Raw genomic sequence first — 27,350 nt, 5'->3', positions numbered from 1 at the left:
CTTTGTGGCCACTGCTGTGTTTTTCTGTCCAGATGAACTGCTCCAAAACAATGCAGTAAGTTCATCCAGTGACAAAACCACTACAACTTTGGATTTAGACACCAAGTTTTATAAAGCAACAAGTTAGTGTTCAGTTATTAGCACTTCAAACACATTACACCCCTGAAGCTGCTTCATGGTATCGCCATTGTTGTCATTAATTACTGCACCATTTGGATAACATTTTAAATGTATCTCAGTTTTGCAGTTTCATAGATTTCTAGATTTAGATTTTTAGCACATATTTTGGCAGCACAGAATGAGGTTTCTGTCAGCCAGCAGAAGGTTTGTGTCAGGTGTACTTTAGTTAACTGCAGTGTGATTGGTTTAAAAATGTGTTTACCATCATAGCTCCCTTCCCTTGTTAGCCTGCTGACACTGCAGCACACACAAACACACAAATCAGTGCACACCAGCGCACTCACAAATGCATGCATACACAGCCAGGGTACAAGGCATACCCATGCTCACAAACTTTTCTTTCACATTCTGACTCACACTGGCACATGAGACACACATACGGACACAACACAATGGCAGTGCTGTAGTCAGCTCATTTAGCCACTAAACGATTCAGGATGTTCACCGTGTGTATGTGTGTAATGGGTTATGGCCAACAGTGCCATGAATTTCCAGGACCGCAAGTTTTTTCTTCTTTCGAACCCTATTTCACCTCTTGTCATATCAACTTCCATCTCTGTACACTTTCTCTAGCTCCTTGATAAACACCCTTAATTATAACTTACTTATCATATCTTAGACTTTGAAACAGGCAAGTGTAATTTATCTTTCAATATTGATGTTGATAGCTTACCGGCAACATCATCAACACAGCTATACAGAATCTCCAGGGACACAGCTTTCTTACTGAAGAGGTGTCTGATTATAGGCAGGATCATTAGCTGTCACTTACTCTCCATCAAGCAATCTCATCTAAGCAGGATGTAAGAAAGAAAGCAAGAAGACCCATCCTTGACACCCTGTGGTTAGAGAAACTGCTCTCTATGAGACTTGTATGGTTTATTAAGGCAATGCTCACACATAAATGCGCACCTCGGTACATTCTGAACTGTATGCATGATCTGTTAGTGTGGTCAGTAAGTTGGCTTTTTTTTTTTAGCTCTATTACCATGTTAAGTGATTTTACACATTTGTGCATAGACACAGTGCCTGCATTCTCCAGGAGCTCATTTCATACAGGACATCTCATTTTATTCAGGAAGCCTCTCATGTTGCACTTGACTGCTGGAGTGTTGGTCATGTCCTTAACTTGCATTGTGCAGCAGCGGCAGTTGTTTTTGGTCACATGTGACTAATGTTACAGTATTTGATGTACATACATGCACAATATGCTGCTGAATGCATGTCGTGTTGCTTCTCTCTGCTGTTGTATGAGATTCTATAGTGCAGAAATGTACTGCGTGTTTAATTCAGCTGTTTGAGGAAAATAAGGTTACACGTTACACTTTAAGTAATGAAGAAATGTTATTGTTTAGCAGCAGTGTGCAAAACACAGAGGGTCTCAGAACCTCAAATTATTACCAAGGGCTCCCTGAAGATATTAAAATAAAATATTATGGGGATCTCAAAATGAAGCAGATAATTTTCTTTTTGCCAGTAAATGAATTTTTTGTTTAGTTGTTGGAAAGTGAGGAGAAAATACAGCTGAGAGTGAACAGGCAGATGATGTAGCCTGTACTGGTGCTGCAGCAGTTGGCATGGAAACTCAGTTTTTCCTTATCCAAGAGAAAAAAACTCCTTAGTAGTCATTAAATCACAAAACAATTTTTTTTTTTTCTTTTTAGATTTGCAGTTTGCTGCTGTTGTACAAGTGATATCACTGCATAAGCTGTGAAAATTTGAGTACAACTCACCGGTGTCGAAGCACACGAAGTTGGTTAACGGTTAAATGTCTGTGACATGTCACCGCATTTAAATAATTAATGTAGGTATCTGTGCTGTGCCAGCTGTGTGTATACTTTGCGTGGCTTTGGAGAGGTGTTGGTGTATGCCTGTGCCATCAAGTTGATCTAAGCAGGAGGAAACACAAGTGGAATTAATTTACTGAAGTTGTGTAGAGTGCTCCTGCCAGGACAATCTACACACACCACTGCCTTTGTATTTGATTATTTTTTTAAACATTTTTTTAGTCTCTTGTAGTACAGTTTTTTGCCTGCACCGCCCTGTGGGTCAAATGCAGAGATGGGAGTAAGTCATACGTCACAAGCAAGTCTCATGTAACCTTCAAGTCTCAAGTCGCTGCTTTTTAACGCTTTGCACTGTTCTCTTCTTACTACCGTTATCAACAACATAATACTGGAATCCAAATTGTATTATTTTTGGACTAAGCCCCTCCATGACATCTGCATCCTGCACCCTGCATTGCCCTCTGTTGGCCTGCCGTGTTCTGGTAGGTTGCCAGGTTTGCATGCATTGCACTAGAAATCACCTAAGTGTATTTTAAAAATAAAACATAATTTCTCAATATCTACAAAAATGCAAATATTTAATTAAAAAAGTCTTAAGTCAAATCTCAAGTCATGAATACCAAGTCAAAGTCAAGTCGAGTCTTTTACCAGTGTTGGAGTCTGACTCAAGTCAAGTCATGTGACTCAAGTCCCCACCGCTGGTCAGATGTTAATGTGTCTGGCCAGGTTGGGTCCAGAACTGATTTAGAGATAATTGCAGGTAAAGGGTTGGATCTGCTGCTGAGTCTTGCAGGTGCATTACAGGTTTTAGAAGTCGAGTTCCAGAGAGAAAATGAAAAAAAATGTTTTTGCATTTAAATTTTATGAAATTATACATTTTTGCAGTTTTGCATAAATGTCTGATGTTTCTGCTACATACAGGCCGGGATAGGCATGTATGATGATTTATTTATTTTTATTTTTGTTTTTGCCCATGACATGGAACCCTTCATTTGCCATAAAGTATTGCATATCCTGGTATTTCACAACCTGGTTAACAGGAGACAGAAAACGAGTCCCCGGCGAGGTTTTTTTTTTTTTTTTTTTTTTGAAGTAAATGTGTACAACGTGTGTGTACATCAGTATGTGAGTTTATGTGTAACCTGTGTACTGTATGTACCTAATTGTTGGTTGGACAGAATTAAAGATTGAAGATTAGTCATGGCTGCTTAGCCACATCGGTAAGATACACATGGATGCTGTGACAAGCAAACAGTCTTTTACACGGACAATAGGACAATAATCATGGCTGCCAGGACAGCACAAAGAAGCTCCAATACAGACAAGTTCTGCAGTTAGAGGGATTTGTTCAGGCCATTCCACTGTTTAAAGATTTAATCTATTTAAAGTTAATTTTTTTAACTGACACATGTATATGTTATAAATATGAGTTGTAGTTTATTTGTAATAGTATATTTGTTATATTTTTTTATACTATTGAATTATTTAATTAAGCTTTCAGTCATGGAGAAGTCACAGTGTTAATATTATATACTGTATGTGTGGATGCTATGCACTCTGAGCTAAATGTTAACAGCAGTTGTGTGATTGCATGTTGAGTTTCATGACCTACAGGCCCTTGAAAGCAATTTTTATTTTAATATTATAAATATATACAGTATAGTGTTTTCATAAATGGACAGATTATACACATGTGACTAGAAACTAGAGCATTATATTTTGCTGTCAAGACTCTCAGACATGAAAGTACTGGTAATCATACTGACAAACACACTGTTGTGTGTGTGGGTGGGTGGGTAAATGACAGACTGTATGCGTATTATAGATCCAGTAAAAAAAAAAAAAAAGAACAGAACGGCCTCCACTACCCAGCAACATATAGTATTCTGGATCTGTAGACTCGCTCTTCTTCTTTTTTTGTCCCTCTGTCACTCCCTGTCCCTCCATGTCTTCCCTTTACTCCCTTTTTCCCCTGTCTCTTGATACTTTGACAGGTTAAAGCTCAGCTAGCGTGTCTGGCTTACGCACACTCACACAGCCTGAGGTGACGTGTAACAGGGGATTTCAAGGGGGACAGCGGGATAGACAGTTTAATCTGAGAGAGTTTAATCTGAGAGAGAAGGAGGGGTGATGAGAAAGCAAGAGCGAAAGGGATATAGAGATATTGAATGAGCCGAAGAGAGACAGAAAAGGTTAAAGGTTATAGCTAGGACATATCTGTTAGGAATGAGGAGGAAGTGACAAAAGGGGAAAACTTTATTATTTTTCCAGTCCACAGAGAAAGTGCTGATGCAGTGCTGTGGAAATTCAGGGCAAAACTTTTGTTTTTGTAGACATTTCATTTCAAGTGCATCACAAAACAACAGCATAGCAGAGCTCAGAGTGGCGTTAAGTCATCCTGCTATCACTGTACTGCTGTCATTTTATTCTTTTGAGCCCCAAAAATAGGTGCCAGTGAGGTATTTTATATATATATATATACCAGGCAGGGCATACATGGAACGCCATAACCAAGTGGCTGGCATAGTGTACAGAAACATCTGTGCTGAGTACAGGCTGGATGTCCCAAAGTCAAAATGGGATACACCTCCAAAGGTGGTTGAGAATGATCAAGCTAAGATCCTGTGGGACTTCCAGATACAAACTGACAAACTGGTAATGGCAACCAACTGGACATAGTAGTGGTGGACAAACAGAAGAAGAAGGCCATAGTGATAGATGTAGCAATCCCAAGCAATAGCAACATCAGGAAGAATGGTAATAGGAACATTGGGGGCTGTGACCCCCAAACTGGGAGAGTGGCTCCAACAGATCCCAGGAACAACATCTGAGATCTCTGTCCAGAAAAGTGCAGTGCTAGGAACAGCTAAGATACTGTACAGGACCCTGAAGCTCCCAGGCCTCTGGTAGAGGACCCGAGCTTGAAGGAAGGAATAAGACCTCCCTGTAGTGGGGGGCGAGTGGGGAAATTTTTTTTATATATATATGTATATATACACAATAATCCCACTACTGTTACTTGTGGTTGTGAGCTAAAATAAGATAAAAAGAAAGATGACTTAAGGGTTAAAATTATGTAGATGTTGTTGAGGTAGTGATTAAGTCTTTATAGATAAACCTGAAGAAACTGGCTGTCTGTGTCTTGAAAGCCATCTGCTCAGGGGCCCTCTGGTGGTAAAGGGCTATCAGCTATCTGTCAGTTTATGATGGATGTGGACATGTCTAACTTTAACGTCTGTGTGTGTGACACTGTTTGTGCAGATAGGTGTGTGTAATCTCACAGCTTATCGAGTGTGATGTTACCTTAGACAACATCATCTATGCCTGGGTCTATCCGACTGTCTTGTCTGTGTGCATAAGCATGTGCACATCATTTCGGCTGTATGTGTGCACATGGCCACATATGCAGGCGTGTTCACCTGTATTTGTCTGTGCAGATGTGGGTGTACAGGCTTATCCCAGGTTCCCTTGGGACAGTGCTGATTGACAGCTCTGTTCCTGGTTGTCATGGTGATGATGATGGATGTGTTATGGGTTGCCATGGAGACTGCTGTTTAGACTGCTCTATTATTCATGCATAATATAGTTTAACATAAAGAGATGCTATTGCTGACAAAGAGATAGAGAAAAGAAGACATGCAGAGAAAAAACAACAGACACAACTTCACTGACCCACTAAGCTACATGTAGTTGGCATTACACGCATGCTCTAAACATTCTGCATTACCTGAAGATCACACATTACAGTAAATGGTTCCATAGCAGTGGTGGGCCAAGATGCAGCCTACATGCGGATAGAGAGACAGACATCAAAACAACACATATCCTCTGATAAAGATGAAAAAGTCACTGCTGTGGAATTATAGAATTTTAACTATCCTCCACCTGCAGTGCTGAATTTTTAACACCTTATCTTCAGAGTTACCCAGAGTTCTACTTTGAAAAGAAAGTCATAGGAATAGATCTAACCCCTGATGGGTTCAGAGACATGATGTCACAAAACAAAAGTTACAAGCAGCTCTCAGGCTACAGCTTTAATAACTGACTAACACACCATTTTTCTTTTTTCTCCTTTAAGTTATTTCAACTGCAGATTAAGCAGATTTCAATTTTGGTTCAGCATTTGCAATGGTTTTGATTATTATTGCAATGCTGGTTTATACCAAATCACACATGGAGTATCTACAAATTATAAATACTAAACCTTTAAATGTGTTGCTTAATTATATTATCACATACATATGCTACTACTCAGATATAGTGTAGAAAACAATAGACATTTGTCCGTGTGATAATATATGCTCTTCACAAAACCATGCATGCTCATGTACCTCCACATAAACACACTGTTATAGCTATATGACACACACAAACACACCCACTCACTCACACATTGTCCACTGGGTGCTGGTGTGTATATCAGTAGTCAACATGCATGACTGACTCATTCACAGTGTAGCAGCCAATCAGGCTGTTCACTTGTGCATGACTCAGGGATACACACCCTTTATCACACATTATTTGACATACAAATACAACCATCTGTGTTTAAAAAAAACAAAAAACAAAGACACTATCACGCATAATTACAATTACACTCACGGTCACAAGCACTACTGTTTAGTGCACACAAATAAACACAGATACACATGATAGCCCATGTTAATGAAAAACACAATATACCTGGCAGTACTTACATGCACACTAATACAGTACTCCTGTGTAGCTGCATATATCAAATCAATCAATAAATCAAACAATAACAAACATTTTCATGAGCATGAGTAACAGTTGAGAATCTAGATTTATTTACAGCTTGTGTCAGGCTTGACTGTTTTTCTGTCATGCAAGCTTGGATTTGTTTTGATGTAAAAGGGACAAAGTGAAAGGCACTGCCTACATGTAAGTCACTAGCCCTTTTTACACAGAGATTTTGGCAAACCGCTGGCATTTTGACCCTCCTTCAAGGTGGCATTTTTGATTTAAGGCCTTTTACACTAAAAGAAAGAAAGAAAGTCACTTTCGCCTTTTCCCGTTTAGGGGTCGCCACAGCGAACGCTGCGCCTTAACCACTAGCCTACCAGGGACGGCACACTGAGCTTTAAAAACAAGCCCTGTTTTTTTGTTTGTTTGTTTTGTGATATGTACATAGTTGGGAGTATTTTGAAGACATGCTATATACAGTATATTATACAAATAATTTAATGGGAACTAGTCCTGCAGTGCATAACTAAAAGAAATTCACTGTCAGTAACTACAGGCATTTACTTCATATACAGTATGTTGAGGCTTCAGCTAGAGATGTGCTTACATTTATATACTGAATATAGGAAATGGAATTAAAGTGTGTATCCACCAGGCCCATGAGCCTGGCGGATACACACAGACATTCTGGCTTGATTCAAGCAGTAGCAGCAGGCATATGGATAATGGAAAGTATATTAATTTCAGTTGCACAGCACACTCAGGACTGCTGAATAGAAAAGGGAGTACAGATAGGTTGCTTTAAATTAAAGAGCAGAGTCACTTGTGCTGATTAAGAGTGATAGCCAGCTGAAAGAAAAAACTAAATCAGCTGGTGCATGTGTCTTTAATCATCAGTGGTCAATCTGGCACAAGTTGGCAGCATGTACAGTCTGCACGTAGTGTACCCTCCTGGACATGTGTAGATGATGTAATTTACATTGCATCGTTGTGAACTGGATGCGAAACGTAGTAGTAAAGCTTGATAACATGCAATGCATTTTAAGTTATAACACCCACAGTACCTTCAATCCATTTCTTCTAGTAGAGGTTTTCTGCCTTTTTTTTTTTTTTTTTGTGGTGTGACACCACTTGTGAGTTCAAGCAAACTTTTCCTTGAAGATTACATAATGTTAAGTAATGGTTATAACAGCGCCATGAACTGAGGATTATGGGTCAGTTCTTTCAATGACTTATACAATATTCTGAAATGTTAAGCAAGGAAGATTTTATAATGGGTAAGATATGGAATATTTGGCACTGTTCAGTAAGGTGTTTAACAGCTTGTGAAGATTGTTTAACTGACTCTGTACTGTATTATTTAAATAGGTTGCACAATGTCCAGTTTTAGGGTTTGAAAGCATACATTTCAGATGCTTGTTTTAAACATCGATATGTTGTTAATAAAATATTAGAAGCCTGTTTCTTTGCATTTCACTTAGAGGAGCACTTTAGCCTTTTAAATAACCCGCATACTAATTCACAAATGCACGATACCTACCAACAGACATCCAAATGCTCATGCAGAGCATATATTCACACATGTGCCAGCAGTTCATGTATTGATCTCTGATTATTTGGACCTTTCTGAGACATTGCTCAAGTGAACATTTGCTGGGGAAAAAAGACTGAGAATGGGCAGAAGAAGATCTAAGGAGTGGGAGGAAAATCAAAACCTTGAAAAGTGATGAAAAACAGGAAAACAAAGTGTTTCAGGCATCAGAAGAAAGAAAGTTTCCGGCCCTTTGTTTTTTCTTCTTTCATTAAACATTCAAGCGAGACAGAAGGAAACAAAAGCACAAGTGCAGAGCAGTCCAAAATCCTCACATACTATTTTGGTATGAGCTCTATACCCATATGCACAGACACATGCACAGGCAGACATTTTTACAGTTTCACAAGATTTTCCATCATGCTTGCTCCTTTTCAGTTTTGGTACATTATTGCTGCACTTCATAACAAATTTTATATTTGACTGTTGGGTCATCATAATAAATTTAAGAAACTTATTATCAATAATGTCTTCCCTTAGACCAAACTGAAAACAAGCGTCTTGGCAATGTAAGCACTGGCAAAATGTCCTCAGTTTGGAGGATATTTATTAGTTCTTCTTTATCCTTTTATTTTAGTTTTTTCCCCTCCACCCTCTCACACCTCCACATGAGGCTAAAATCTCTCCATTTAGCTGTTTTTATCTTTAATATCTATCTGTTAGTCTTTCCTTGTCCTTTCCTGTCTTTCGCTGCATCATACTTCAGTCGGTCTGCATTTCTCTACATCTGTACTGTGTGTCATGGTGTTATCATATTTCCCTATCACTCTCCTTATCTTGACATTGTTCTCGCTAATCCTCTCAATCGCTGTCTTGAGCCATCTCTAGCCAATATTCTCTATCATTCCCTTCTTTTTATCATTCACTCTATCCTCGTACTGCTGTTGTTGTCTGTTCTACTTTCTTTCTTTTCTTTTCTTTTCTTCCAGCCCATCTGGTCTTCATTAAATCATCTGCCATCATCTTGAACTGATCTGTCATTTCTCTTTTTTTTTTTTACGCTTTCTGTCTCCCCCTTTCACATTTTTGTTAGTTTTCATCAGAATTCTCTGACAGCTGAATGATAGACGCCACGTCTCAAATTGTAACATAATGCACCTGTAGGCTATAGATGGGTCTGTCGCAAAAACAGTCGGTACTGTAGTTGCTACTGTTACCTGTGTGGAGTAATGGGGGTAGATGAGACCACTGGTAATATTGAATTTCATCTATCGTATGTAGCTGTTAATTAGAGACAGTTCTCGAATGTCTCCCATAAGACAGTCTCCTTCTTTATAGACATCAATGTGGAAGTAGTTTAAAAAAAGACTATAGCACATGTACTGAGCAACAAGATGTATAACTATTTGGATTATGTAAATTACAAAGTGGACATCAGAAAAAACAAACAACAAAAAAAGAAAAAGGTGTCTCTGTGAATGAGAGTCTCAAAGTCATTATAGCAGCTCCACTTGACCCCCCTCCTGTGTCTGCTCTTGGTCTTTCCTTTTTACAGTATCCCATTTTCTCTTTATCTCTCCTAATCACTTTTTGTCCCCTGTCGTCCTGTTTCTCCTCTTCCTGCTTTGTCTGCTATGTACCACACACACTTTGTGGCATAGAAGGTTTTGTTCACATGCACCCATTCTCACAGACAGACTGAGCTGAACAGACAGTATGATTTCACCTCACTCATACTTGTCCACTTCCTCTTTTAGTCATGTAGTTGTGTCCGTGGTGGTCATAGAGACATCTCATACAGATCAAGCATGTCGCATATTCCTGGGTTAATTAGTAATCTTGTTTTTGTTTGTTTTTTGTTAGGGCAGATGACAAGAGTATCAAAGCTACAGTATATAACTTTAAGGTAGCATTAGTATGATGCTCCAAATCAGCCCCCTCTGCTCCGCCCAGGGTTCCCTCTCCCTGCTCCACTATGCTCTGCTACCATCTGCTACACTTCAGATATTTGCTGTTATGATATTACAAGAAAAGAAAATGCAACAAAACTTACTGATCAACCAGAAATAATTAATTGTTTATAGAGGTCAATCTGATTCTAAACCTTTAGAAGCTAATATCTCTGCACCGCTGCCAGTGCTGTTCAATGAGTCTGAGTCAAGGAGGCTTCCACAGCATTTCTCCACATTAAGTTTGAAACATATTTTTACAACAAAACATATTTGAAAAAGTTACATAATGTAGCTTTAAACCACATCTTACAGGGTCAGATGCTACTGAAGTAGACAAACATGGTTAGATGGTATGTACATAATCCACACAGCACTGTTTCTTATTCCAGTCTCGATCACTGGAGAGAAAGGAATAGACTGAAGTGTCAGTTCTCCTGGCAAGAACAATCTACTTGGTTTTCTCTATTGGATTTCCATGTGAAGTTATTGAAGACTAGACCAGATGGAAATGTAAACTCCTTTGTACTGCTGATCTCTTGCAGCATAACCTATTTCCAGTATTGATTTGCATTTCCATGCACAAGTATTGATTATGAAAATAAAAAAGCCATCATCCATACCACACTGAAAAGAGTGGCGTGGTCTGGTATTGGGTTGTACATGAGCTAAGCTTGCAGACTTTTTCTTACTAATATTGGTCACCATTTTGGAGTTTATATATTGATTATCTAGGGCTAAATGTCAACTAGATGTTGAGTACCCTTCTAATCTAACTTTAGGGTTTAAACTGATCTGTGTCAGGGTACATTGCTGTTTCTACAGTCTGTACAGACTGTAGATGACCTGTCAGAAACTATTCAGAAATGGCCATTTTAAGTTTTCTCTCATTAGCATTTTTGATAGACTGTCACGACAAGAGACTTGTGGCATTTTTCTATCAAATTCTTTGTGACAGTACCTTATTACTGTGATTATACTTGGTGACAGTAACCTAATGATTCTGTTTTCGGAAAGACATCAGTTTTCATAGTGTGTCAAGTCATGCTATTATTTATTGTATGTCTCTCTTCTTGTATGTCAACCTCTGTAATACAACAATTATCTTGGATACCTTTATTATTAACACAAAATCAAAGGTAAATGTACGGTGGAGGTTTCATGTACACAAAAATAGTTACAGTATGGTTACATTTCATGTTGCATACCTATTAAATGAATTTGAATGAATGAATCACAAAACACCTGCAAAGATGAGCTCATGTCAGCATCGCCTGTCACATTCATGCTCAGTATCACTGACTTATTGATTGCGTTATCCGTTTGGCTTCCGGCTGACTAGTGACATCTGATCACATTCATAAGACTGTACTAGGCAGTGTTTGTAAATGTTAGTTCCTACTGTCCTTAACTCAAGTGTCTCTGACTGAAGTACATATTTGAACTATACATCTCCTTTATTTAGAGTGAGGGAGCATGATTGGTTTAGTTTACTTTTTCAGAACACTGCACAGCAAAGGGAAGGACATAAGAGGAAAGAAGGGCAGGATCTGGCAGTAGAGGAGTGAGACGAGAGTAGAGTGTATTTCGTCAGGGCTGTGATGCGTTAAACTCAATATGCGCCTATTTGTTTAAGATGTCAGGGATGACATTTAACACTCACTGACACCCAGATTGCTCTCTCACTCTGTCTCTTTCACACACACGAATGAAAGTACATTCAAATAGGCATACATGCACAAAACTGAACAGACACAGATGAACACACACATGCAAACTGGCAAAACATGCAGATAAACAGTCATGCACTCAGACACACCCACTCTAAGAGGATAAAATATAAGGCCAGAGGGGAGGATGGATGAATGAGAGGTAATATTTATAAATCACAACTTTAGGGGTTGCTCGTTACAGTTGATAATTTAGAAACTCTGTTTAATGACCACATAAGAAAACAGAGATGCTTGAATCATCAATCTCAGTAACGTTGTGGAGTGAGAGTATGAGAGAGACAGAGAGTCTTTCTTCTTCCATTTTGCCCCTTTTTTGTTTACTCTCAACTTGCTTTTTTTTTTTTATCTTTTACCTTCATCTAACTGCATTTTACAGTTTTTATGTTTTTTTTTGTTGAGGCAAGAGGATGGAGCTACCGCTGTACAGCCACAGTATCCTGAGCGTCCTGAGCAAAATTCTGAGTTCTTCCAGCTCCGGAGATGCTTTAATGTAGTCGATCCTGTCATCTGACAAGTCAGTGAACAGTGAAGTTCCCCAGCAGGTCAGCGTGATTGCCTTGGATGTGTCGGTGCTTAAAAGAAGCATATCCTGCAATAACCAAGGTTTTACGTGATGCTGTTACTCTCAGATGTAAGATATGTGGAGTCGAGAGTGGTGGTTAAAAGGTATCAATAATGGGAGAATTAAAATTACAGTATAATGAAAATGGAATTTTATCTCTCTATATTACCAGCAATATGATTCTGTTGTTCAGGTATGTAAGCTTACTATAAGATTAATAATCATGATAGCAATCTATCTATCAATCACTGCCTTTTCTATTTATGTATCCTTCTGGTGATCTAGCATTAAATCACTCTTCTGACCTAATTGGGCTAAATGTCGGGCTGTTAGTTGACTGGCAGACAGCATCTGTTCTTTGATTTGTGGACAGATGGTGGAAGTTGAAGGTCAGCATGGTCCATCGTTTGTGTGTGTGTGTGTGTGTGTGTGTGTGTGTGTGTGTGTCCTAAAAAGTATCACTGTTCATCTAAAATGCTATGCTGGAAAGTAGAGGACAGTAACCTATCTGTTTCTAACAAGATTTTAAGGAGTGATAGAAAAATGTGACAGTAATATACTGCAGTAGGAAACTAAAGAATAATGAGAGTGTCACATAAAAAGGAAGTTACTAAATCACAGTTACAGGATAAAGACAGCTGCACAGATGAGTAGTTGAATGTGGATATTTGTCTGCTTTAAATCTGGTATGACAGTCATCACTTTTATGAGTTTTCAAAGCAAAATTCAACAGAAGAGCTCAAAAGACAGTTGATATCTGGATACCTGAGTGGGGGCATGTACAGTAGCTGTAAACTCCACAAACCCGCAGCTTTAAAAGTAACCACAGAACTGAATCATCATTTTCGTGACCGGCTCAAGCTAATTGTAGAGCCCAAGATTCATGTAGCTGGTGTTTATGACAGGTCTGCAGTCATTATACAATGTATTCGACATCCAGACGGGTTTATTTTTAGCAAAAAGAAGGATGCCTTTAGCTCACATGTCTGCTCTTTGAAAGTTAATGCAAGCACTGCTCTCTTGATACATACACTAATTTTCCATACACATTACACAAATTATTTTCTTGAACAATTAAATTTAGTCAAACATCTTTGCTGGACGTTCTAAAGGTAATTGTTTCATATGTGCTTCACTAAACGGCCGGCTGCTGTTGAAGAACACATAGTGCAGGACTCAAGCATCACCAAAGGCTAATTGTGCTGCTATTTCTTCAAAAAAGAAAAGGAGTAAATGTATTGAGAAAGGTGGCAGACTACAGTAATTAAAACCTATGAAAACAGATCATTATACAGTAAAAGCCAGAACATGAGTTGTGAATATGTATACACTTCATGGCACATCTCCCAAACAAAGGAGAGGTTGGAAAGGAGATTTGGTGTTAAGCAAAACACTGTCCTCGCACCACTTAGACACTCCTACCAAGAAAAACTGCAGCATCACTTGTTCTACAAATGGCCTAAAACTACGCATGATGTTCTTTTCCCACCTCGCCTTTATCTTTGCTTTATTCGTATGCACTTTGTTACTGAGCTGCATCCAAAAGCTAAGTTGGATTCTGTTCACAATGCCACCAATTCCTTTACTAATTTTCCAGTCCTGTTGGCACCATCTGTAAGATCTGATTCGTATTCATCCAGATCTGTCACTTACTGTAATGCATCCTGGCATGGCTGAATGGTGAAAGTGACATTAAGACAAGTGAAATTGCATGCTCGGTGTACTGAGGCAGGGTGGCGCACGATGCAGCTGCAGGGGAAACCTGATGAGCGTCTAGTAACTCTTCTGAACAGGAGGAACTTTATTAAAAATAAATGGTGGATCCTTTGTGTACTTGTTTAACTGTTTCCCTCCTGTCTATTCAGTCATTCATAGCAGGTAAACCAAGATATGAAAGGTATTGAGGGAATGATGAGAGAAAGAGGGGTCATTTTATATATTCAGCTTTACAGCATATGGGGGGCAAGAGGTTGATGGGTGGGTGGATGTATATTGGAGAGCAGAAGGGATGGATGGATACAGCCTGAAGACAGAGGAAAGGAAAGGAAAGGATGATATAGACGGCCCATAATGCTTAGAGGCTGACAGCACACTGGGCCGTCTGTGATGAAGTAAAGGTATATATATGTGTGTGTGTGTGTGTGTGTGTGTCCAGGAATCTGATAGTGATAGCGATCTGCCTATCAAAGTGATGCAGGAAAGGGTTGGAGTTATGTGACAGAAGGAAAGGAAGAGTGGGACGAAACAGCAAGTGAAGAAGAGAGGAAAGAATGAGACGAGGCCAAAAAAACCATTAAACATAAAATCAATCAGCAGAACGAGAGAGGGAAGAAGGCACAGGGTGAAATGCAGAGAGAGTAAGATCTTAAAGAAAGACAGAGAGAGAGAGAAGGATAAAGAAGGAATCCTCAAATGACTGCAATATTGATGACAACACTGTGGGGAGGAGGGAATGAATGGATGGGAGAGAGGGAGACAGGATAAGGAGGCTAAGAACAAGTGATCAAAGCACCCCAGGCCATGAGAGAGAAAAGGCGAGGGATGGTGAGATGGGGAGAGGTAGGAAAGGGCTGAGGGTTGGCTGGGGACAACGGAGTAGGAAAGTGGAAGGGTGAGACATGAGGATAAATAAGGAGGAGAGAAGAAAGTGTGGAGAACTGAGGGAGGGAGGAGGGCGATAAGGAGAAAAAAAATGAGAGGAGGGTAGAGGAGGAGATGTGCTGTTTTACAGTGCAAATAATTTTGATGCAGAAGTGGGAAAAGGTGTGGTGTCACAAGCAGAGACCAGTAAGGAAAAAAAGAGGTGGTGCTACAAACAGCAACTAGAAAGAGACAGAGGGATGGAAAGGCAAAGAAAAGGCCAACACTAGCTCGCTGATGTGATAGGAAATGAGGGCAACATGGCAAACACTACCTCTCTTTCACTCTCACACATACACAGCCACATTCAAACACATATAGCCCCCCACCCAGACACACACACACACACACACACACTTTGCCTCCCCCGTGGGTCAGTGCGCTGGGGCATGTGCCTGAGTTCAGCCTCCCCAGGTTTCCATCTAAGTAAAAGCAAAGAACACAGCAGAGAGGTCTGCACTAAGGGCTGCTGACAACTGGACATGCATGTACTGTATATGGGTAAAACATGCAGTAAGCTGTGTTCTTTGAACAGAGATAAGGACTACTGCAGAGTTTGAAAGTCAAGAAGAACCAACTTTAATAAAAACAGACTTTAATTAGAAAGAAAAACATAAAATCTCAAAAATTTCAGAAAATAACTACAGCATGAAAACTAATTTAAACTTTACAGAACTTCGGTGATGCACAACCAAAATAAATCTACATAACCATCTGCAATTTATAATTATCTGTGTGAACCTCAAGTCACTACTTACCAAGAAATTCAGAATAGGCTCGTTTGTCTTATAATTTGTCATTGTGTGGAAAGTTGCTATGGGAATGTGTTGATATGAGAGTGGCTGCTGAGCTGAGGAGCAGCGCTCCAGCTGGTCATTGAGAATCACTGATCTGACACCAAATCTGCATAGAGTTACACAAAACCAACAGCTCATGAGCCATAATAAATAAAAAAAATAGTGTCCATATGCCCCAGCCAGACACGTTACAGGAATTACTGAGAGCAGGTAAAGTCAGTCAGGGTGCTGCAGTGTGTTTGCTGCTGTCGTGAGGCAGATCACTTAGGGAGTGGAAATGGTATGATCCACTTTAGGGATGTGTTATATTGTATTAGAATGTGTACATGTCCTTGACGACCCATGTGTGCTCACACTCACACACACATAGGCTACCCAAGCACTGCTCTGCTGCAAATGTGATGGGGTCTCAGCAGGCTTTGGTCAGGGTGTCAGGTCATTTACACAAATCTTTTTAACTGTCTCGCTGTGGAATAAATGTCTGCCTGGATAACTGAATGGTCTGTCTTCCACTACCTGGACTGTCTGTCTGTCTGTCTGTCTGTCTGACTGACTGACTGACTGAGTCTGTGACTTATATGAATCCCTGAGAATGAATGAATTGTTAATGTTTAAATAATATATTTCTGTACTTCACTTTTAATACTTTAATAGTTTAGGACAATGCACACTTTTATTTTCATCTCAACCAGAGTTGAACACCAGCTTGTGTCAACACATTTTGACACAGGCAGCATTTCTAATAAGAGAGAAACAAAGTCTATATTGTTCTTAAGCTCACACTTTCATTTGTTGAAAAAAGGCTCAATCTGTCTTAAAATTAATTTATTCACTTATTTTGTTTCATTCTCTTCTGGTTTCGTATCTGATACAACCCTTGGCCTGTTTCAGTCTGGTTCTTTGTGTTTCTGTTTGCTCTTATTATTTATGTTCCCCCGTTAGCCTCCATGAAATTCCTGTCTCTACTCAGTGCATTCTGTTCCGTCTGATTTCTACTATCCTTTGCTAATGTTTTTATTCCTTTGTACTGGCTATCGTCTGTTGCTCGATGTTAGTCTTGGACCACAGTTATTCTCTTGACCCCTCCTGTGGATGGAGTCTGGCTTGGTCCTTATCATATCTCTGTCATCTGTACATGCATCACCCTAAGGCAGCACTGCCTGGATGAGCCTGACGGATGTGCATGTATACCTGACAGTGCTTGTCTACACTCTTATAGAGGATGTGTCTTTTTCAGCTTATCAGTGAGTGCAGTTTAAGGACAATACAATCTGTTGTTCTCTGTCTTCTCTAAATACTGATCATATCAACATGTGCTATGTTGTAGAGTAAAATATATGACATCATCCCAAATTGCACTCACATGTGTGTAGAAAAATACATGTCAGCTGTAAGAGTGTGTTACATGCAGTATTGGCTCGTTTATGTATAACTATAAATTATACAGCTATAATTTATGCCATGTTTCCAGTTGGAGTTGTGCGCTCTCAGAAATAAGGTTCAACATTGTGTCTTTAGTCACTGGGGCAGTGGATGGACTCTGTTTGCTTTTGATAAACACATTTCAAAATGTTAAGACAGGCACTCCCTGTTTAAAGAGATTGGAAAAACAGCATTTTGACTTGGGATTTGAGCGCAATCCTCTGGAATAAATTAATGTACAACCAATGTCCCAGTGACACAACAAGGTCCAGTGTAGTATGTTTTTTCTTCGTGAGTGTATCTGTATAAATTATATGTGTATAATTTATGCCGTGTGCACAGCGCAATCCATGTGTCTTTATCTGTGATACAGTAATCAGAATAAATTGTGAATTATACTATCAATCAGATGTGATCATCTATTAGGAGATTAGGCAAATCTATTGTCACATTTGGTCTATATGTTTTGAAATTAATTCAGAATTAATTGATAAACTGACATTAGACCAGCCAATTGGGAAATAATCAAATTCAAAGGTCCTTGGTAGCGACTGGAGGAGACGAGAGCGGAGCCCTGTGATTGGAGAAAAGGGAAACATAAAATTAAAGGAGAGGACAGCAGCTCGGAGTGTGACAGGAACTGCAGCCTAACCACTAAAGCCCACCCTGGTCCTAACTGGCTAAAAGAAAACAACGCCATTCTCCAAAGTTTACTGGCTTAACTTTTCACAGTAGTGTTTGCTAAAATGAAAGTCATCCATTTCTAACATTCAAGCCACAAAATATGAGTTGAGAGCACAAAGTGTCCTTGTAATTTACTAAAATAAAGATTAGGAAAAATCATCTCATAGAGGGAGAGAGGTGGGCACTTGGGCTGACTGACCTTTAATCTACTTGTGTGGCTGAGAAATAATATTAGGTCTATTAATAATTAGATCTCAATTGCTAATTTGGTACTGTACATGATCTTAATTGACACTCATTTTATATATCTGTGAAAATCAAAACATTTGATCCAAAAGCAAAAGGAAAACTGAATTTAAAACAAAAGTCCGCCCCTCAGTCCCTCCTCCTCTCCCTAACCCAGGTTTTCTATTTGTCACTCTGATTTGATTGACAGCTGAGGACACATGTGGGGGCACTGTGAGGGGCGGCAGTGGGGTGGTGACCAGTCCCGGTTACCCCGGCAACTATGGTAACCAGGCCGACTGTACTTGGATCCTATTGGCCGAACCTGGAGACACCATCTCTGTCATCTTTACAGACTTCCAGACAGAGGAGAAGTATGACTACCTGGAGGTGGAGGGATCTGAACCACCAACCATTTGGTGAGTTGATTTATTTATTTATTAATGCAGTAGGCATCATGTGCTGGTGACTGGTAGTCATTTAGTCTGACTGGTGACTTGGCTTATGTACTGTCTTGTTGTGTACTGTCGTTACTTGTAGGACTCTAAAGTCCCATGCAGCATATTGAGGTTGCTGGTTGGATACTTCTCATATGATGGTCTTTGGCAGCAGCCAAGACAATAGTATTGTCATAGTTTTGTTTGAGGAGGGCAGAGACATGCAGATATACAACTTGCTAAGTTTAAACAGGCTCCTTGTTTTACGACTACCAAAAGAGTTGAAACACAGTGTAAAATAGTACATTTATATATATATGAATCCATTTTGGCAATTTACCCACAAGCATACTATTTTAATAGATAATAGACAGGGCACAAATGACTATCATAAACACATAAACCAATTGTTTATATCCACCTCATCATCCGTGTTCACAATGTTTCAATGTTTCAATTATAGAAGTAAATTTAAGAATGCACAAGACACCTAATTTAAGTGGCTTTAATGGCTTTTCACCGGGGAAGACAACAAAGCACTCCTGTGGATGAGAGCGTCTTGTTCATCAGAGATGTCAGAACAAGGATATAAAAACAGCATTTTGATTGTTTAAGATGGTGCAATACTTACAGGGGCAGTGCAGAAAGCACAGTTCTTTAAGCCTTGAAGTGGATGTGCCGCATTGCAAGAGTCAAATCATCATTTCATTCCTGTCAAACATGAAGATGAAACGACACTTAGCATAATGTCAACAAAACTGAGACCCTAAGGAGTGGTTAAATGTTCCTTTAGAATTAAATATGCGGTTGCCTTTAAGGCAGCCTGATCAGAATTTTTAAACAGCCTGATCCCATAGACTCTTTGACGCTGTAAACGTTACAGGAGACTTGTCATAATTGTCTGGAGAATGTTTTCTTGACATGAAGTAGGCTGCCCTAAACCCAGCAGCACCAATTTAGCATTGATTAAATGCCAGAGTGCACCTAAGCATTGTTGCCATCCAGGTGTGTCCCTTCATGCCACCAGAATGCTTTTTTTTTTTCCACCGTACTTTCAACAGACTAAAGCAACACATCTGAAAACATGCATCATCTGTGGATTACTGTTGGTTTACTCCAGTCTCCTATACAGTCCCCCTATCTCAACCCTATATAGCATGTTTGGAAATAGGTCAAAAAGTATGTTCTGCAGAATGTGTAGGTGCCATACATGAATGTGTACTGAAAAATGTGTAGGGACTTAGCATGGAGCGAGATCTCTTTGGAAGCAGATTGATTCTGTGGCTTAAAGAATTCACTCTGTCCTGTGGTCAAAAATGATGGTACAATAAAATCTATTTAGTTTCCATATTTGTATATAATGGCACCGCTGGGGAGAGATTTGTGTGGTGCCTCTGAGAGCTGAAATGAAAATAATCAAAGGCATTTTTGACATTCATCAAGTACAAATGCCAAACATGTGCTTTTCTCAGTTTCATATTCCTGTGAATTTTATACCTACCTAGCATATTCTGCCCGGGGGCCAGACTAAACAGCTATTCACTTTAAGCTCAGTAACTATAAATTGACCTATCAAATGCGTGCCTTTGTCAGACTAATCAGCAAGTCCACATCCCTAAAAGCCTTTCCCCTGTTAAAGAAACTGACTTTGTTGAAAAAGGGGTATGTTTCTCCTTTTACAGCTCCAGAAGAAACTGAAATTGGTTGCAAAACACACAGAATTGATTTTCTGGCTTGGTTCAGTTAAAAGAATGGAGACCAACTACTGATAATTGGATTTATGTGTCTTTGTCTGTGTTTGTGTCTCTGCTTGCTTGCATCTGCTGTGTGCTATGTTAGTGTACATTCATGTAATACTCTACGAGACCCCCAACCTATATGACCCATATGGTCGTTTGTCCCTTCCCTCTCATACAACCCATAGGGACGTACTGCATCATAAATAGCACTCCTACCATTCTGAGAACAATTGTCAGCAATCTCGCCAAGAATAAAAACAACCTACATGACACTACCAAGATTTACTGACCTTTGTCATTATGGACAGAGCGATAAACACAGTTGCTAGCTAGCAGGCTATTGGACCTTTATCATCTTGTCATAATATGATATTACTATTAGGAAACTGTCATGGTTTCATTTCATTTCAATGAACTGTTGTTTTGTGCGGCAAATTTATCATCATTCATTTACAATCATTTAGGCTCATCAACTACTTTGTCACGTTGGGGAAAAAAGTTTAGGCACAAAAAGTATTTGATTATGTCATGTTTAAGAAAACAGGATTCATGTTTAAGAATAAAAACAGTTTACAAGCACAAGCCACACACTGGAGTCAAACTCATCTCTCCTGGGTGACATGGCCTGTATTCTGTGTGCCTGGCTGTCCATCCCACCTCCTTTGGGTGTCAACTTTGTGACGTTATACACTTGCTCCTTTCCTCATGTTATTGTTAATATAGTCGCTAGATGTCATCAAACTAACACATAACATTTCGTTGTAATAACCTGCCAGCACAAACGACATATACTGTCATATTTTATAAAAGGGCAGTCTCATAATACAGTAAGTAGTGTGTTTTCTCATTCTGTGTATGCACAGTAGCTCCAGGAGGATGATTTTTCTAATGCGAGTGTCCTAGAGAAGTCCTAGGACTCAAACCATAATTTCTAAACAGCATTATAATTTGTTGAAGTATGCAAATGAGATCTTTGAGGTTACAAAGAAAACTGAGACACTAAAATCAAGGGAAACATGATTTCATGATCATTTCAAACACTGGTCATTCACAATTTTTTGCAGGTCTTGCTCATCTTAAATGGCTGTACTGGTTGTTACTGGATTTAAACCACTGACCCTTTTATTACAGAGTAGCCTTTGTGAGAACTAGGCCATGCTGATTCCTACAAATTGCCTATGTACAGTATATTAATTTCCATTGGCAATTTGGGAAGTAGCTAATAGCTGAAATGTTAATTTCCAATAGCAATTAGCAAAGAAAACTAATGGCTGAATTGCTAATATGCGAGTATGCAGAAGAATTTGTTGTGTTTATCAGTTGCTGCAGGGCTGACAGCATCAGTCTCCCACACACCAACACACACACACACACATACATGCACACAGTCACTCCTTACAGACTCATTCACAAACAGGCACACTAACTCACTCTTTACCCTTCACGCACAGATACTTGTGTCTAATCAATATGCAGAGATATGTGCTCACGCCTGTGAGAGTAGTATTTCGCTGTGAGCTAAGTGCCTGTAATCCTAGCCTAATACACACGCGCACACACAAATACGCACACATTTTGTTGTTTCAGGATCAGTTGACCTTGAAACCAAGTAGAGCATCTTAAGTGGAATGATCTCTCTCCCACTCTTACTTTCACTTTCTCTCTCTCTCTGCTGTCTCTCTGCCTTCCTGTGTATGTATGTCAGTCCATCCATCTCTGTCACTGTCTCTTTCTCTCCTCTCTTACAAGTGTCTAGTTACATGACTTCAGGAAATAGGGACTATTTAGGAAATAGGGGCACCATGCTATTCAGGAAATAGCACACTGTTTAGTGCTGTTAGGTGCACCTACTTGACAGCCCGTCACCAAATTTATGGCAATGGTGGTCGAAGTCTGTCATTTACCAATCTCCAGTTTTTCAAGGATTTATTTGTAATAGAGGCACTGAAAATTAATTTTGTCAGGTTTGAGCTGGACTGGAAGCCTTGTCACCGAGTGCCTGGAGTCATATCACTGCAGGCGAGTTGGTTTAGCAGACAATTAATTCTGCCCAGATGCCACAGTGTGATGTAGATATATGGTACATACATTGTAAAGCACTTGGTATTTTAGCAGCTAAACTATGAGCCAAGGGCACAGACATCTGTTTCAGCGATAGTTTGGCAAGATTAAATCCTTCCTATCACAGTGAACCCTCATTTACAGCATTCTCATATAACAAAGCAGTTGCAATGCAGTAGAGAGATGTGAAGAATCCCCTTGACTTGTGGGCAGATCGGAGCATCTCAGTAGTGCATGATGTATGTGGCACCTACAGTAGGATATTGGCGTTGGGTGAAATCCTCAAAACTGGAGGCCAGAACATCTTCACTTCAACTTCCACTTTTGCAGTACTGGAGGAATTGTGTTGATGTAGAGTTCACGGCGGAGAAAGCAGTGATGAGTCAATATCATATGAAATGTCAGCTGGGTGAGCTCTACAAGTTTCTCTTCAAGCTTTCCACCATTACTGTGGTGATCCAAAATTGCTGCCCTCTCCAGTCATGTGCTGAATTGCATCTTGCAGATGCATTTCTGATTCTTCCAAGGAATGAAGGATACACAAGCCAACCACAATGTGCAAACGAAACCCAGCTTTAGACTCCTTCTCCTGCCTGTGTAGGCAAACCTATTATTAATGGTAGTTTTGCTCTACCTGTGTGGATGGTGGAAGTTACACTTTTATCATTCTTATCAGTTCATGACATTTGTTTACACTAGTCACACAAATTGCTTTGAAGGCATGGTACTGCATGGCACACTTGGATTTCTTTTTTTTCCTTCTTCTCTTATAAAGTAAAAAAAAAATTGTACATGATCTACAGTTATCAATGTGACAGGTAAGGCCAAACTACTGATATTATTTGATTTAAGGGAAAGAAGCAACTTCAGTACTGTGCAACTGGAACAAGTCCAGGTTAGTCCCACAGTTACAAACCCAATTTCTCCAACACCATCAATCAAAATTTATTCATTCTGTGCAGTGTTGAATTTGTTCTGTTCTTTCACTTGGCCCGGTTTCATACTGTTCCGCTGTATCTGTTTTTACTCTACACAAATATCATAACACGTCACACGTTTGTGTGAGTTTGCATGAGAGATCTCAACAATGAAGCATAGCTGCTCTGCACAAAGCATTAGCATTTGTTTGAGATATGCAAAAGGAACTGTGTGTATGAGACAAACTTTAAATGTGTGGGTAGGTGTGTGTGTGTGTGTGTGTGTGCAAGTACGCGATGTTATGTTTGCTGAGTGTTAATCAATGCTGCTGGCAGAGAGGATGCTGGGATAGCAGCACCATCCCGAATAGGAAATGGAGCTGTGACCTTGAACACAAACAAACGCCCCATTTCTATTTCTCACACACACAACAAACAAACAAACATATCAGATTTTTTCAAATATGTATCTAAAGATACAGGGAAACTCACTCTACAGACTACAGCCTGGTTCCAGACCTCTGAATCAAAGTCCACATCCCAGTTTTGTGTAGGCATTCAAATAGATGTTGTGTTGCTGTAATGGCTGAGAAACACCTTTGCAGTCATAGCCTTTGTGGCCAGGATTTAAAGGTACTCTGTGGAGTTCTTAGCCACTGCTAGCCCTGCGGCACTATATTTTGATGACTGGGTCTCTGTTTTGTTTGTATCTTGTGCAAGTATCAGAGGAGGCACATGTAGGCACAAGTGGGTGACAAGATACACAGTCCTACTTAATATTATTCCACAGATCAACAAGTGTGGTGTATCATACTGTACCAAGACGAATGCTGAATCAGAAAATGGAACGCTATTAAACATGGACATAAGTGCCGGACCAAATAACCCAGGCTTACAAGCTTAAGTTTTGCCTGAGGCTACGGCTGCAGGCTGCATTGAGCCATGATGCAATGCAGACAGTCGGTTCAGTGTACAGCTTGCTCTGACATTAGAGATTTAGGTCCATATATTCAAGAGAGGCTCCAGTGGTATTTGTCAGCGGAACACAAGGATCATGCTGCTTTTAATGTTATGGCTCTAGAACAGCAGGAACGAATGCCACATCATTTCCACAGCACTGCTCTGGCGACATATAGCCAGAATTAGTGGCTGTCTTTATCACAGCAGAGATAATACTTTAAACACACAGGAAATTGGTTTCTTTTTTCTTTTCTTTTTTCTATTTCCCAAAATGAACTACTACAAATCACATCAACCAGTTATCACACAGTCAGGAAAGACTCTGGAGAATCCATTACCAGCCCCATTCATGGACCAAATGACTTTCATAGAGAACTTGTAAACAAGTTCACGATGCAGGCTATTTTCCCGCAGATCTACAGTATCTGCAGTGTTGGGACGTACAGGTTATACCAGTGACCTTCACAATGTTTCACACTGGGCATTAATTTTTAAATCCAATTTCTGGTGACCCAAAAATAATTTAGGTCTGCATGTCTAAGCAAATTTTCCCCCAATTTAGACCCACACCCTTGATAAACTCTGAAACAATTTAATGCAATCTTTTAGGAATCGGCTTTCTTTTTAGTATGAACTAATCTAGTGGAGAGGAAAGGAGACGAGTGGACAGGAGAGAAGAGAGGCACAATGAGAGGACAGCAAGTGAAGCGTCATGATGTTTTGGGAGAGGCAGTGTCAGGTCAAGCAGAAGAAGACAAGAGAAGCAAAGAGACAGGAGACAAGACAGGAGTGGGGAGCAGAAAGGGCAATTGGGGTGACAAGAGGAGCCAGGAGAGAAGAAGTGGAGGTAAGAAGGTAAGGTAGGGTGGAGATGAAAGCAGAGGTGCAGAGTTAGGGATGAGGTAGTGAAGATGAGAGTTGACAGGAGAAGAGAGGTGGAAAGAAGAGTAAGAAGAGAAGACACAAGAGGAGAAAGCCATCAGGGGACTCATGGGGGAGGAAAACACTTGTAGAGAGGAAAGGACTGAGAAAGGGAGAGAAGGACACAATGAGACAGACAAGCACAAAGAAACTATGTGACAGCTGCTATGTGTACCTTAAGTAAAATGTGATGATGAGAATACTGAAGTTAGACTAAAACCATGTAAACAGTGTAGTCCCCCTTTTTACTTACTGTAGGTCAAATAGAATGCTGACTGTTGGATTAACTGTGTGGAAGACTGAGAAAGTTGCATTATAAGAAGATTGTTCAGAGATGTGAATGCCATATGCTGATTAAGCCTGTCTATCTGAGTCTTCCAAGCTGCGCAGCAGTGTCCACTGTTTGATACAGTACTGTCTTTTTCATAGCTGGTATTGATGTCTCAGATGTGGACAAGCTGCATGATAGTTACATAGGAGAAGAAAGCAGCCAAGAAGAGAGACATTTGTATTTCATGATGGCAGTTTCTGAGTTTACTAGTGGCCTATACATGTAGGGGAAAAGGTACATGGCAATTAATTCAGTCAACACACACTATGCAAGATTGCATTAAAAGGGTACAATGAGATAAATCCTCTGCTATGCATGTAAACAACTTAATCAAATTACTCTTAGAATCACAATAAGGTTTATAATTAGATTAGTGTATGATAATTAGATGATAGTGTTTATGCAAACAAAGTCAAGTTCATAAATTCAATCAGGAGAACAAACCCAAAATAGGTCACTTCCACTGTAGGACTTTAGGGCATCTTTAACTTTTGCACTTTATTATACTGAGCACTATAACAGACCTAAATCTCAGTTATTTTGCTATAAATTTGATCTTTGTACTTTGTACTATATTTTTAACTGTCATCCAAAGATTGACTGTGAATTATAGAGATTCTGTAACAAAATTCTCCAGGCTAAAAAAGCTCATTTACTTTGACTTATTTACTTGGTTTATTTGATTTGGTTTTGGTGAAGGTCTCTTAGTCTGAGATGGGAAACATCCACTGAATGGAGTTCTTTCCTTTGTGTTTGTATCCACTACCTTAGCAGAAAGGCTTTTTTTATTTTACTTTTTTTTATTGCAACACTAATGACTCTAAGGGCTATGAAATGTTGTTTTCATGTAGACAACACTGCCAGACATTAATTACAGTGAACACATGCCATCACTACAGGGACAGCATTTTTGCAGGTCACTGTTGCTGCTCAGTGAAATTTGACATTTACTGTTCTCACGGCAAATAACCTTTCCAGGTGGTGCTAAGCCAAACTCAGGGGACAAGGCCAGAGTTTGAGCACCACTGGAGCATGATATGTGGTTGGGTCAGATTCATTTTACCGTCATAAGTATGCTGTCATTGCCATTCACTGTACTAAATCTAGTCTGTATGTATTTACGCTTTTGTTGTGTTTCAGACTATGGCCTGTGTGCGTCCACGCAGTGAACGAAGAAGTACTCACATTGTTTACTTAAGTAACAATGCCACAAATACTTTATTAAAAACAAGAGTACTGTATTCAAAATGTTACTTAAGTAGAAGTATGAAAGTATTAGCATCAAAATACACTTAAATCTTCTTCTCCTCCCAGTTGTTCCTGTCAGGGGTCACCACAGGGAATCATCTGTTTCCACCTAACTCTATCCTCGGCATCCTCTACTCTCACCCCAATTAGCTTCATGTCCTCTTTTAGCACATCCATATATCTCCTCTTTGGCCTTCCTCTTGACCTGTTGCCTGGCAGCTCCATCTCCAACATCCTTCTACCAGTATAACCACTATGCCTCCTCTGCACATGTCCAAACCATCTCAATCTGGACTCTCTGACCTTGTCCCCAAAACAGCCGACCTGAGCTGTCCTTCTGATGTGCTCATTCCTAATCCTGTCCATCCTGGTCCCTCCTAAAGAGAATCTCAACATCCTCATCTCTGCTACCTCCATCTCTGCCTCTTGTCTTTTCCTCACTGCTACAGTCTCTAACCCATACAGCATAGCTGGTCTCACTACTGTCTTGTACCCCTTTCCTTTGATTCTTGCTGCCACTCT

General features: G+C 39.7%; 1 protein-coding gene across 1 annotated transcript in view; it reads left to right on the top strand.

The window, feature by feature from the left end:
• The window catches only part of LOC109958800 (CUB and sushi domain-containing protein 3-like), a 314,581-nt gene that overhangs the window by 135,246 nt on the left and 151,985 nt on the right, over positions 1-27,350 (top strand). The window contains exon 5 of the mRNA XM_020597718.1: positions 18,426-18,633. Coding sequence (XP_020453374.1) covers positions 18,426-18,633 — 208 coding nt within the window. The remainder of the gene's footprint in view (positions 1-18,425; positions 18,634-27,350) is intronic.

The sequence above is a fragment of the Monopterus albus genome, unplaced genomic scaffold (genome assembly GCF_001952655.1).
Source record: "Monopterus albus unplaced genomic scaffold, M_albus_1.0 scaffold34.1, whole genome shotgun sequence".
Lineage (NCBI taxonomy): Eukaryota > Metazoa > Chordata > Actinopteri > Synbranchiformes > Synbranchidae > Monopterus > Monopterus albus.
Note: the sequence above shows the minus strand (reverse complement) of the source record. Positions and strands in the feature narration are given on the sequence as shown.